Genomic DNA, 12,381 nt, shown 5'->3' with positions numbered 1-12,381 from the left:
CTTCCCCCATGCCTGACTCTGCCTCCCTGGTACACGGGGGAAGGAAGGCAAGACAAGAAAGCACATGCACTGCTGTGGAGTGGGGAGGAGCAGTGTACTTGAGCTTCCTGAGAAGCCGGATCTGGTGCAGAGCTGCGGGAATTCTCTCCTCCTTCCCTTCCACCACAGGAAGCCAACTTTGGCTCCAATTTTGGGAGGGGCGGGAGGCTGTAGCGCCAGCACAAGTGCCTTGTTGTGGGTTGGGGGAAATAAGGGGGCTAGGAACACTGCATTGAAATCAACTGGCAGGGCCTCTGCAATTGACCACTTGATCATGATCAACTAGTTGGTTACCACTGCTTTAAGTTGTCTATGTTAATTATACCCTGAGCTGAAAAAAACCTCCACTTTCAGGGGATGAGAGTAGTCTGTCTGCAGTGGAGGACCCAGTAAATCTATGGTGTCCAACCAGTTCTAAAGCAGTAGCCACTACAGTAAACTAACCACACTCAACTGGCATCCTCTTATCAGTTAAACAGTTAGCCGGGTAAACTGCAACATCTCTAATTTGAACTGACCACCTATGATAGGTTGCTATTTACATCAAGAATCCCCTATACCACCCTGTCTGTACTGACATTTATAATTAAAATGAAATTAAGAACGTTTACACTAGACCAAAGCAAAATGAAGGAACATAATATCCACTGTGCTTCATTTTTACTTTCACTGTTGAGAAAGGTTTGTTTTGCATAGATTTCATCAAAAGGATCCATCCCCAGGAAGATCATCAAAACATTTATCTCTTTCACGCGCACATCAATTCCTCCTCCTCCTCCAAGCAGGATCCTGTATGCCCCAAACATACCAGGCTGAAAAATAGCGTAGACACAATGGGATAACTGAAGCATGTTCTCACTTTAAAAACAGTTCAGGAATTAAAGCTGAGCAAGTACTACGGCCGATTCCATACGAAGAGTCTGACACAGTTAAGGCAGATCCTCATGTCCCTAAGGAAGCACCCACGCTGCCAGAGCCTCACGGGCCAGTGCTTAGGCACAGGTGGAGCGCAAGGGCAGATTCCGCTGACAAGTACATGGGACGTGTTTTAGTCCCATTTTGCTTCATTATTTTATGTCTAACACTGACAGGCGCCGAGACTCCCAGCGGCCGTGGGCGAGGCTGGGGAGGGTCTCCCCTGGGCTCTCTCCCTGCTCTCAGCACCAGAGAAGTAGCCTGTTCCTCCCCAGGTCCAGCAGCAGCTGCCCCAGGCGACACCCAGGGAAAGAAGTGAGCCCTCGCGACCGACACTAGCCCGGCTCCTCCCCCCGCCCCAGTTCTCTACACCGCCTCCCGCGCTCGCAGTCCCGCTCCTTCACCTGCGGCGCCCCGCCCCCAGCCCAACCGCCCCTCCCAGGTGCTCGCCCGCTCTCGGCCCGCGCCCCCTCTTCCGCGAGCCCCTCAGCCGCGCCACAACCCCGCGCCGGCGGGCAGCCCAGCAGACCTCTCACCTGCACTTTCCGGCGCCCGGCCGCATTCTGTCGGTGATGCGCCGCCATCTTGCATGTTGACACGCCAACGTCATTTCCGAAGAGGGCAAAGCGACCCGGAAGTCCCGCCCCGCCGAACGTTGGACCCGCGCTAGGGCGCTGGGCTATGGAGGGAGCTCGCGGGAAGCGGGGCAGGGAGTTGGGCCAGACGTCAACCGCCCGACTCCCGCGCGCTCCTCAGGGGGGAGTCTCGCGGACGGGAGAGCGTTAGGCTGCCCCGCCCGACGGAGGGCTCGGATACTCGCCCCTTCAACGTTCCCTGAGGCCTCGTGCCCTTCCCCGCGTGGGCTTGGTGCCTGCATCCCTCTGCCTGCCACGCCCGCTTGCCCCTCCCTCTGTGCCCTCAGGCCCTGCGCCTTCCTGGGACTCGGCCCATCATGGCCGTGCTGCCCCCTCACTGTGCCCTTCACCCCCACCTCCCTTGGTGGTGCCGTGTGGCTGCTTTGTGCCTCCCGTCTCACTACCCTGAGGCCACGTGCCTGCCTCCAGACCTGAGGCTGCCTCCCCTCCCTGTCCCTGACCGTCTTCTCGCAGTGCCCTTTGGCCAAGTTCCCTGCCCCCAGATCCTCAAGGCCACCGTCTCCTCTCCCTGTCTGCTGTCTCTGACAGAAGCAGGGAGCCCACACGAATCCTGTGAGCCTTGCAAATACAGGATGAAAAACTCTCCTGTAATTTGCAAGCCTGCAGGAAGGAACCATACGAATGGGATTTTTGAGGCCAGATACTTGAAGTAGTGAAAAACAATAGAAGGTTGTGGCTGGTGTGTACAAAGCCGCAGGAGATGACGGGACCATTGTTTCTGGGTTTGGGAGCACTGAGTGGTTCGATCGTGTCATAATGCAGGTTTGGCAGAATTTTCAAATATGAAAGGTGACATTTTTGTATCCGTTTTTCCAAGCTCTCTCTGGCACAGGGATACCAGAATGAGAGAATCACTACAGAGGAGTACGCTAGAAGCTTGCATTGCTGGATTACTAATGGTCGTGGGAAATACTTTTGAAACTGGAAAATCCACAGCAGGTGTCATTTTCATGTGAGTTTGTAGAGCCTTTAACAGGCCTCTCCTGCCCTAGCTCACAACCCTGCACCCACTTATGTACCCCAATTCCCTGCCCTAGGTCACAATCCAACCCCCTGTACCTCAGTCCAGTGCCCCCAGTTACAACTGTCTCCTTCACCCAAACTCCCTTCCTTACCCAAGGTCCCTTTTGCACCTAACCTCCATCCCAGACCATGCACCTCCTCCATTAATATCATGGAAGAATACGTCCCTTGACCACTTTCCAAATTCTTGGAGTGGCCCCATGAAAAATTATTGCCCACCTCTGACTTACGGTATGTCTACACTACAGGGTAAAGCTGGATTAAGATATTCAACTTAAGTTACATTAATTACGTAATTGAAGTTGAAGTACCTTAACTTTTGGCTCTGTCCACACTGCTCTCTTTTACTTCCTGCACTCTCCCTTCAACTTCCCTTACTCCTTGAGGAAGCAAAACTACCAGCATCGACCAGAGCACCTCTTTCAGTTGGAATTAGCATATCTTCACTAGATCCACTAATTCGAACACTAGAGGATAGACAGCAGCAGCTGTCATACCCTAAGGGTTCATCTACACTGGCCCTTTTTCCGAAAGGGGCATGCTAATTTCACAGGTCGTAATAGGGAAATGCGCGGGGGATTTAAATATCCCCCGCGGCATTTAAATAAAAATGTCCGCCGCTTTTTTCCGGCTTTTAGAAAAGCCGGAAAAGAGCGTCTACACTGGCCCCGATCCTCCGGAAAAAAGCCCTTTTCCGGAGGATCTCTTATTCCTACTTCGAAGTATAAGAATAAGAGATCCTCCGGAAAAGGGCTTTTTTCCGGAGGATCGGGGCCAGTGTAGACGCTCTTTTCCGGCTTTTCTAAAAGCCGGAAAAAAGCGGCGGACATTTTTATTTAAATGCCGCGGGGGATATTTAAATCCCCCGCGCATTTCCCTATTACGACCTGTGAAATTAGCATGCCCCTTTCGGAAAAGGGGCCAGTGTAGACGTAGCCTTAGAGTGCACTTAATTTTGGAGTATGCCCCATTGAACTCACTGGCATTTCTGATTTTTAAGAAAGCAAGTATTAGATGGGGTTCCCTTGGGAAAGCTTAGTTTTGCTGAAGTAAAATAGAAAATAGACTTACAACATCGCCATTATGGTCTGTGGCCGTAATGTTCCAAATTATGGGGAATGTGTTAGGTAATATAAAATAAGAAAATTGCGCTCAGTTTCTACTGACAACTCTAGATTTCTTTTGCTGCATTTTTCTGTACTGCCTACTTGAGGGATACATTTTTCACTACATGGTTAACTAATTAAACAAGCCATAAAGATTAGCTAAGCTAAACTTTTTTTGTAGCAATGTCCAACATAGCAAACAGCTTGGGAATTACTTGTTAAATCACACACTGGCATAGCAGGAGTATTGAAGAGTGATGTGTTGCAAAGTGAGTTATTTAAATTATTAACCAGTTGATCAACATTGTTCTTCATCCACATTATTTTCTCCCAGTTAGTAGTTTTCCGCATGATGTTTCATTCTTGTAAGGGGGCCCTGCATCTCCTTGCACTGCTGACATTTGACACATTTTTTCTTTTTTGTTCAGAGAAGGAATAACTTCAAAATATTCCCAGACAGGGTTTCTCTTATGCCATGACAGTTTTTCTTTTTTACATTCCTAATGCATAGCACAAACTGTAATAACTAACACTTATATGCATCTTTCATAACATAATATAAAAAAAGATGTAGAAATTGATGTATTCTAGAGCCACAGACTCTGCCATATTGCAGACATGTATTTCTGAACTAGATGTTGGTTTCTGTTTTTCTATCAGTTATATGTAGTTGCATCTGGTTATCAAAGTGCCAAGTTCCTTGCCTTAAGCAATTCCTCTATCTTTGTCAGCCCTGAGCTATATGTTACCATGAATTACATTTCCCCACATTAGCCTTGAGGATATCTCTGTAGTGATTTTTCTGACCTCCTCTAGCATGTTTGCCGTGGCTGAGTTGAAAATAGAAAACTTCTTCAGGAATCCAAACACAATGACTTGCCAGTGAAGTTGATGATAGATAATTATTGCCTTGATACTTGTGATATCTGCTTGTGGGAGGATATCAATGTTAATACATCTAACAGCCCATTTAATTTGAAGAATCATTTGCATACAGTGTGATGATACTTCTCTAAAGCCTTAAGATGTTCCCTATGTTGTCCATGTTTCAGCCCTTTACAACATGATGGGGATTACAACAGCTTTGTAAATCATAAGTCTGGTTTTAATTCTGATGTTGCAACCTTCGACCACTCTTATTCTCAGATGACCAGATGCTCAACTAGCACATTTGAGCTGATCCTGGATTTCTTTTTCAATGTCAGCTGCCTGTGAGAGTGGCTTCCAAGAATGGGAATACGCAATGGTCTCTAGAAGGTTATCATGTATTTCTGGTGCTGGCAGTTGTGCAGTAGAAGCTTGCTGATAGAGGACCTTTTTCTACTGTATGCTGAGAGTCTGATATGCATCAGCAAAGCCAAATGAGCCCACTCTATAATATTGTCAGCATATTGAAGCTCAGCCACTAAGGTTGGTGATGTTTTGGTTCTGGATTGGAAGCAGTCCAGGTTGAACAGCTTACCATCTTGCCAGTTATCAAATAGAGCATCACAGTGAGGAAGGTGGAGAAGAGCGTCAGGGCAGTGAAACAACCCCTGTTAAATGCCTGTCTTTGCCATAAAAAGATCTGTTGCTTCCATGTCATTGTGAAAGAGATGAAGAATGGTGACAAATTTTGGTGGACATCCATAGGTCAGAAGGATTTTTCCACAGTGCTTCTCTGTTGGAGTCAAAAGCTTTTGTCAGGCCAGTGAATGCAAGATGCATCTATGTTTTTCTCTACATTTTTCCTGCATCTGGCAAGCAGTAAAGATCATGTCGGTAGTGCCTCTAGATGTTTTAAGCCATGGATGGGCAATAATTTTCTTAGGGTAGCCACTTCATGAATTTTGGTACACAGGCCAGCTATTGGTTTGCTAGAAGGGTTGGGACCTTGGGCAGAAAGGGTGGGGCTGGAGACTAGAGAGAGAGAGAAAGTGAGGTTGAAAGAGGCACTCTGTGTGCAAGACAGACTTTGACACATTGAGAGCGTGTGGCACAGAGATGGAAGAGTGTATGTTGCAGTGTGTGTGTGACAGTGACTGTATGTGCATTGGCTGTTGCTGAATACATTTTTGAGAGTAGCCACGCTATTGGTGGGACAGGGGAAGCTATCCTGCTCTGTTATCTCGCTCTCCCTCACTGTGCAGAAATGAAGTATGGGTGAAAGAGAGAGTGCATGTGCGCGCACACAAGCACTGAAAACTTAAAAACAGTTCTCTGCCTCTTAAGGCAGGCACTCTGAGTCACTTGCCATCCATGCTTCAGATTGGAGCAGTTTTGCTGTGTGTCTCCCTCTGCTTGATCCCTGCTCTGCAGAGATGGAGTAGAGAGGCAGTAGAACACCCTGCCTCAGCATTCTCCTTTCCCCTCCACACTGTACAGCTGCTTATTCTGCACAGCTAGCAGGAGAATCCTTGGAGTAGCTCAGCTGCAGGATGTGGAGCAAGATGGGGTTGGGGCAGTTGAACACACACTGCTGACTAAATATACATGCTCTACTCATCAGCTGGGTGGACTGAAGAGAAATGCTGGGCAGGCCAGATTTTAGCCTCTCCTGGTCTAAACCCACACTGAGAATCAGGAAGAATATCTTCAGTAAGAGGAAGAAGACAGTTCAGGAGAAATCTAGCAAGGAGGCACTCACTATGCATCCCATTACATGTACTTTGTGAGGCATTTGAAAACTCATACATTTCCAATCAGTATTGTCCTAGTAAAATATGTATGGCAAAATTGTGTAATGATGCCCCAAAAATTCCTCCCGTTTTCTCTACAGCATTGACAACACTTGAAGGAAAAGTAACACTGAATGGTGGAGGGGCCTGACTGAATGGAATCCATCTAATAAAACCACTGAAGCATGTGGTGAGAGAGATCTTTGCTTTGAAAGCATTTAGCTTGTTAAATTAGATAGTGTTTTACCTTTCATTTTCTTGTAACCAAATTTAACTTGTGTCTCATTGGTTGTAATTAAGCCTCTGAATTAATCATAGTTAAACTAACATGATTAACTGAAAAAAATTAATCCCAATTAGAAACATTAATTATGATTAATCCTACTGTTACAGTGAAATACCCCTTGACATTTAATATTTTTGTTTTTTTCTGCATTTTCACATTGATTTCTATTACAACACAGAATATAAACTGTAAAGTGCTCATTTTATTTTTCATTACAAATATCTTGCACTGTAAAATGATAAACAGAAGACAGTATTTCAGTTTACCTCATATTGTAGCGTGATCTCTTTAATATAGATTTTGTTACATAACTGTATTGAAAAACAAAACAATGAAAACTTTAGTGCCTACTTTTCATCTATTCACTAAAACAAACTAGCTTGTTTACATTTATGGAAGATAATCCTGTCTGCTCCTTATTTACAATGTCACCTGAAAGTGAGAACAGGCATTCACATAGGGCTTTTGTAGCCAACATTGCAATGTGCCAGGTATGCTAAGCATTCGTATGTTCCTTCATGCTTCCGCCACATTTCCAGAGGACATGCTTCCATGCTCATTAAAAAAATTTGTTAATTAAATTTTTGACTGAATTCTCACCTTATAGCAGTCTCAGATGGTGACCCAGCACATGTTCATGTTAAGAATACTTTCACAGCAGATTTGACAAAATGCAAAAAGGGTACCAATGTGAAATTCCTAGAAATAGCTTTAGCACTCGACCCAAAGTTTAAGAATCTGAAGTGCCATCCAAAATCTGAGAAGGACGAGATAAGGAGCATGCTTTCAGAAGTTTTAAAAGAGCAACATTCCAATATAAAAACTACAGAACTCAAACGCCCCAAAAAGAAAATCAACTTTCTGCCTGTGGCATCTGACTTGATGAAAAGTGTCATTGTTGGTTCACTTTGTTTTGGATCATTATCCAAATTAGAACCCATTAGACTATTATCATGTCCTCTGATAGCAAAGATACCTTCTGTATGTGACTCTCAAGATAGGATTCATATAATTAGAGAGCATTTCTTTGGACCACTGTCATTTCCCGCAAATGGGATAATATCTTGCAATTAACCATAATGAATATTGCATAGGGGTCTGGGAGTGGGACAATGGACATTTGTTTCATATATAGCAAGAGATCCTCCATTAGCAGTATAGTTTCTGTTCTGTATCCTGATGTAATAGATTGGAACTCATGACCATGGCATCTCCTGCTTGTCATGCTGGGAATTAGCTCAGTCATGGAGTGTACCCCTCATTGGTGTCTTGCCCGTGGTCCACTCCCCTGTCTCCACCCTCTTGCTCTGGACCTGTATCGCTCTCTTGGTCTTCAGCGTCTGCTACAGGACACTTCCCTCTGGCATTCTCCCCTCCTTTCAGAGGTATTGGCAGTCCTCAGTCCACGCACCTGTCTCAGAGGCCAACTTCAGGCCCAAAGTCTAGCCCCTCACCTCAGGGGCAAACCTCAGTCTGTATTGGCCACAATGTAGTGTGGCAAGGTGTGGTACAAGGGAAAGCGGAGGCAGAAAGACCTGCCCACTACTCTTGGCCCCGACTCAGGGACCCTCTAGTTGCAGCCTTATTCTGTCCTACTTCACTACTTCACTTGATTACCTGTGGGCCACTTCCCTGCATCCCTTGTGCCGTCTCAGTCTCAGTATCAAGGCCTGCAAATCTGGTAGTGGTTAGCCAGAGCTCTTACTCCCTCGCTATCCTGCCCAGCACTGCTTTATCTCAGGCATGGTCCTCCTTCTCTGAGAGTTTATCCTTCCTCACCAGAGCAAGAGTAAGCTCTTCTCAATCCTGTAGTTTTTTATAAGTCTCTGCCTGGCCATGGTTGCCTGACTTCTCTGATTGGCCAGGTTTGTACTGGCTCCCTCTGGCCTGTTTTTAACTCTTTTCCTGCCAGAGTGGGACAACTGCTCGACTACACCTTGCCAAAACCGGATTATGTGAGATCCTTTACTTCTGTGCCAAACAGAAAAGGAAAGGTTAGTATTAGCATTTCTGATAAACTACTGAATTCAAAAAGCAAAACCTTTTTAAGCCTCCTTCAGAAAACATCAAGAAAAGATCAATGACTTTATAGACCTATAGATTTTTAAGGACAGAAAGGACACTTGTATCATCTAGTCTCACACTGAAGGCCATAGAATTAATCCACTATCTCCTGAATCAAGGCCATAACTTCAGACTGAGCTAGAGCATATATAATAGAAAAACATCCTCTCTTGATTTAAAGCAGGGGTAGGGAACCTCTGTCCTTGAAGATGAACCTGGTCTGCAGCTTGCCTAGATCCAGCCTGGGAGGCTCTTGTTCTGCCTGGTGAGGGGGAGGAAACAGCTCTGCATGCTGGCATTTCCCTTTACCCTGACTGGGGGAACAGCAGCACAGGACAGCTAGCACAGAGGCCTGTAGGCTTTTCCCCTGCCACTCTCATTGGTTGGGAATCATGGCCAATGATAGGTGCAGGGCACAATGCCTGCAAGGCAGGGCAGCATGGAGCTACCTGTTCCCCCCCTGAACTCTGCCAGGTAGGCACTTCAATGCCTTGTCCCCTCTCACACCTTCCCTCCTGCCCAGTTCCCACACCTGTAGCCCATTATTGCACTCCCATCCAGACCCCTCATCTCCAGCTACTTTTACACCGTATTTCCCACCCAGACCCCACATACCCACCATATTCCTGCACCCTATCTCCTGTCCAGACCCTGCATCCCCACCACAGCCTGCTCCCCTCCAGCCCCCTCCAGCACATTGGACCCCTTATTTTTGGCCCCACCCCAGAAGCCTAGGGTGGCCCTACAAAATCTTCTTGCCCTGGACTCGCAGAAGTGTTTATCTGGCCCTTGGGCACTGAGCCTTGTTCCCTTTCTGTGGGGCTGGAACATGAAGGGAATGGGTTTTTTTTAAATGCCTCTCAGTTGGGATACACATCTGTGAGTGGCTTTCCCCCCTTCTTTCTCACTTGAAGGCCAGGTCAGTGAGATTTGGGGTTTTGTTGTTGTGTTTTGGTTTTTTGCTTCTCACCTGTATGTGGCACTGACTGATTTTTTGTTTGTTTGTTGGTTACTGGCCCTGATCCAAAAAAGTTTCCCCGCTCCCGATTTAAAGACTTCAAATGAGAATCCAACACATTGCTTCATAAATTGTTCCAATGGTTGGTTAACCTACAGATAATGCAGGGGACATTAAGCTATTTGTATAAAAAAATGCCAACTTTGGGTACTTCTTTAAGTGAAAACAGAACAACTAATACTTTTTCTATTGAGTTATTTTGTTTAGTGTTTACATGACTATTCCAGCTCTTATTCAACAGCTAAACACCATTAGATGGCAGCATTTATCATGTTTAAAATGTGGTTAATCGTAACTGAAAAACATTCCAAAAATATTGTACGCTTCTTTGAAACTATTAAAGTTTTTTACATAATAAATATGAAGATGAGTTCATGACTGATATGAGCCTTACTAATGAGTGTCTCTCCTCCTGCATATGCTCTCAAGTCAGCTGCAAATATATTAAAGTGCTTGTCCTGTCAACTTGGTATAACTTCTGTATGCAACCTTTTATTGTTTTCCCTTCCTACTGCCTTGATGGATCTTGTAATAGGAAACACAAACCAATTTGCTTATGGCATGTGTAACAAGGAGAAGAGGGGAATAGGAAACTTGAGGATGTGTATTTTCAGTTAGTAAAGAAAAGAACCTAAAGATTAGAGGAGTGAAATGTGAGAATTAAATTATGGTAATACTAAATAGTATACCTTACTTTAGATGTTAGTTCCTCCAGTGCCACTAACACATTGGGCAGTGCAGTTCGTCCATTGATTATGGTTGCTCCCTTCATGTGGTACTTCACAGGTGATGACAGCACACTTAGCATCCTCAGCCACTGTCTTCTCTTACTTTTGTAGAAGATACTGACAGAAGACTTAACAAGTTTTAGCCACAAACCCTATCAGCTGGAGCTGGAGACCTAGGAGACTGAAATAAGCCTTCGGAGCTGATGGAGCCCAGAGAGTAAGCTAGGCATATTTCACTGGGATTCCCCGTTGAGCTAGTGGTGGCCCACTCCACCACTGCCAACGTCCTGGGTTGGGGCCCAGTAGTGTTGAGTAGGCTAGGACCCCCCTACTGGGGTGCCGCCCCACCCCCTATGTCTAGAGACAGTCCCCTTGGCACTGGCCATCATTCCCTGCATGCAGTGCTGCTTTTTTTTTTTAAAGGTGCCAGTACTTTGGGGCAGACTTGTTGAGCCAAAAAAGAATCACGCTGGGGGCTGAAATGCAGTCGCAGTCCCTTTAGCCAAAGCGCTGGGAGCCAGAAAAAAACCCACCATGCATCCCAAGCAGGCTTCCGTTAGGAGCCGAGCTGCCCCAGGAAAATAGGTGCCCGTACACGCAGGGGAAATCCCAGTCCTTTTCTGTGGGCTGGGAAAATGGGTGAGGGTATGCTGTTCTAGGCTGTACCATCACAAAAAAAGCACTGCCTGCATGCAAGGGCTGGTTCTCAGACTGTGGCTGTTTGTCTGTGCTGCCTCACAAGTGAGGATTATTGTATGGGCTCTGGCCATTAAGCTGCTCTGCCCTGCACCCAATGGCTGGTTTATAGACTCAGGCCATTAGGTTGTGTTGCCCCACAAGCAAGAGTTCTATAGACCCTGGGTATTAGGCCATTCTGCCCTGCAACCAAAGAGCTAGTCTAGAGAGTCTGGCCATTAGATAACATTGACCCACAAACAAGGACCGAGCAGACTGGCAGCAGTAATAGCGGTATCCCATTCCTGTAACCCTTCTCTTTGGACAGGGTGTAGAAATGCCGCCACACGTGGAGATGGCGGGCATCGACCAGGACTTGCTAAAAAGTCCAAACAAAAGACTGAAACAGAGGACAAACCTTCCCCCTCCTCCCTGTCCCAGCAACCTTGGAAGATGGATGTGAAAAGCTCTTGAAGTGGATGCTGGAAAGCTAACATTGGCATGTGACCTAACAGCAATAACAGCGGGCCCATCTGATACAGCCAGCATCAACTTCAGATGACCCAGTGCCAAGAGCAACAGCAGCAACTGCTCCCCAAGCTGGCTGTCCAACACCAGAACCAACAGGAGCACCTGGACCAGCAGGTGGAAGCAATATTATGCTCAAGTAGACATCTTCCACAGAAGGATACATCTTCCACAGAAGCAAGGTTGGGAGATGTCTTGATGATTCCTACTTCAAAGTAGGAATAAGAGATCCTCCGGAAAAGGGCTTTTTTCCGGAGGATCGGGGCCAGTGTAGACGCTCTTTTCCGGCTTTTCTAAAAGCCGGAAAAAAGCGGCGGACATTTTTATTTAGATGCCGCGGGGGATATTTAAATCCCCCGCGCATTTCCCTATTACGACCTGTGAAATTAGCATGCCCCTTTCGGAAAAGGGGCCAGTGTAGACGAGCCCGTTGTGTTAGTCTATAAAGTGCTACCAGACTGTTGGTTTTTTTCCTCAAGAACATGTCAACATAGGATTCCAGAAGTGGAAGTGGATCCTAAAGGTCCATCTATCCCCTCTCCCCCCCAAGACTAACTGCAAACTGCAGCCCAGATGTTAATCAATCAGGAGTAAACATCCATGTCGAGCTGGCGAGAGATGGAGACTTCCTGTCAGAACAAAAGGAGGACCAAACCTGGAGCTGAGATTAGGAGCAGGCTGTGGTC

At 46.2% G+C, this 12,381-nt stretch overlaps 1 protein-coding gene and 1 long non-coding RNA gene across 2 annotated transcripts in view; one reads left to right on the top strand and one right to left on the bottom strand.

The window, feature by feature from the left end:
- WDR48 (WD repeat domain 48) overlaps positions 1 to 1,640 on the bottom strand; it is a 51,097-nt gene extending 49,457 nt beyond the window's left edge. Inside the window, exon 1 of the mRNA XM_006120557.5 lies at positions 1,491 to 1,640. Coding sequence (XP_006120619.1) covers positions 1,491 to 1,538 — 48 coding nt within the window. The 5' untranslated portion in view covers positions 1,539 to 1,640. The remainder of the gene's footprint in view (positions 1 to 1,490) is intronic.
- A 50-nt stretch (positions 1,641 to 1,690) lies between these two features.
- LOC149525459 (uncharacterized) lies at positions 1,691 to 11,833 on the top strand. The gene is made up of 4 exons (XR_016348987.1): positions 1,691 to 2,562; positions 6,498 to 6,586; positions 10,604 to 10,709; positions 11,496 to 11,833. It is a non-coding gene; the product is annotated as an uncharacterized LOC149525459 (long non-coding RNA).
- The last annotated feature ends 548 nt before the right edge of the window (positions 11,834 to 12,381 follow it).

The sequence above is a fragment of the Pelodiscus sinensis genome, chromosome 2 (assembly GCF_052426305.1).
Source record: "Pelodiscus sinensis isolate ZL-2025 chromosome 2, ASM5242630v1, whole genome shotgun sequence".
Lineage (NCBI taxonomy): Eukaryota > Metazoa > Chordata > Testudines > Trionychidae > Pelodiscus > Pelodiscus sinensis.
The sequence above is the reverse complement of the archived record's forward strand: the minus strand, read 5'-3'. Positions and strand labels throughout refer to the sequence as shown.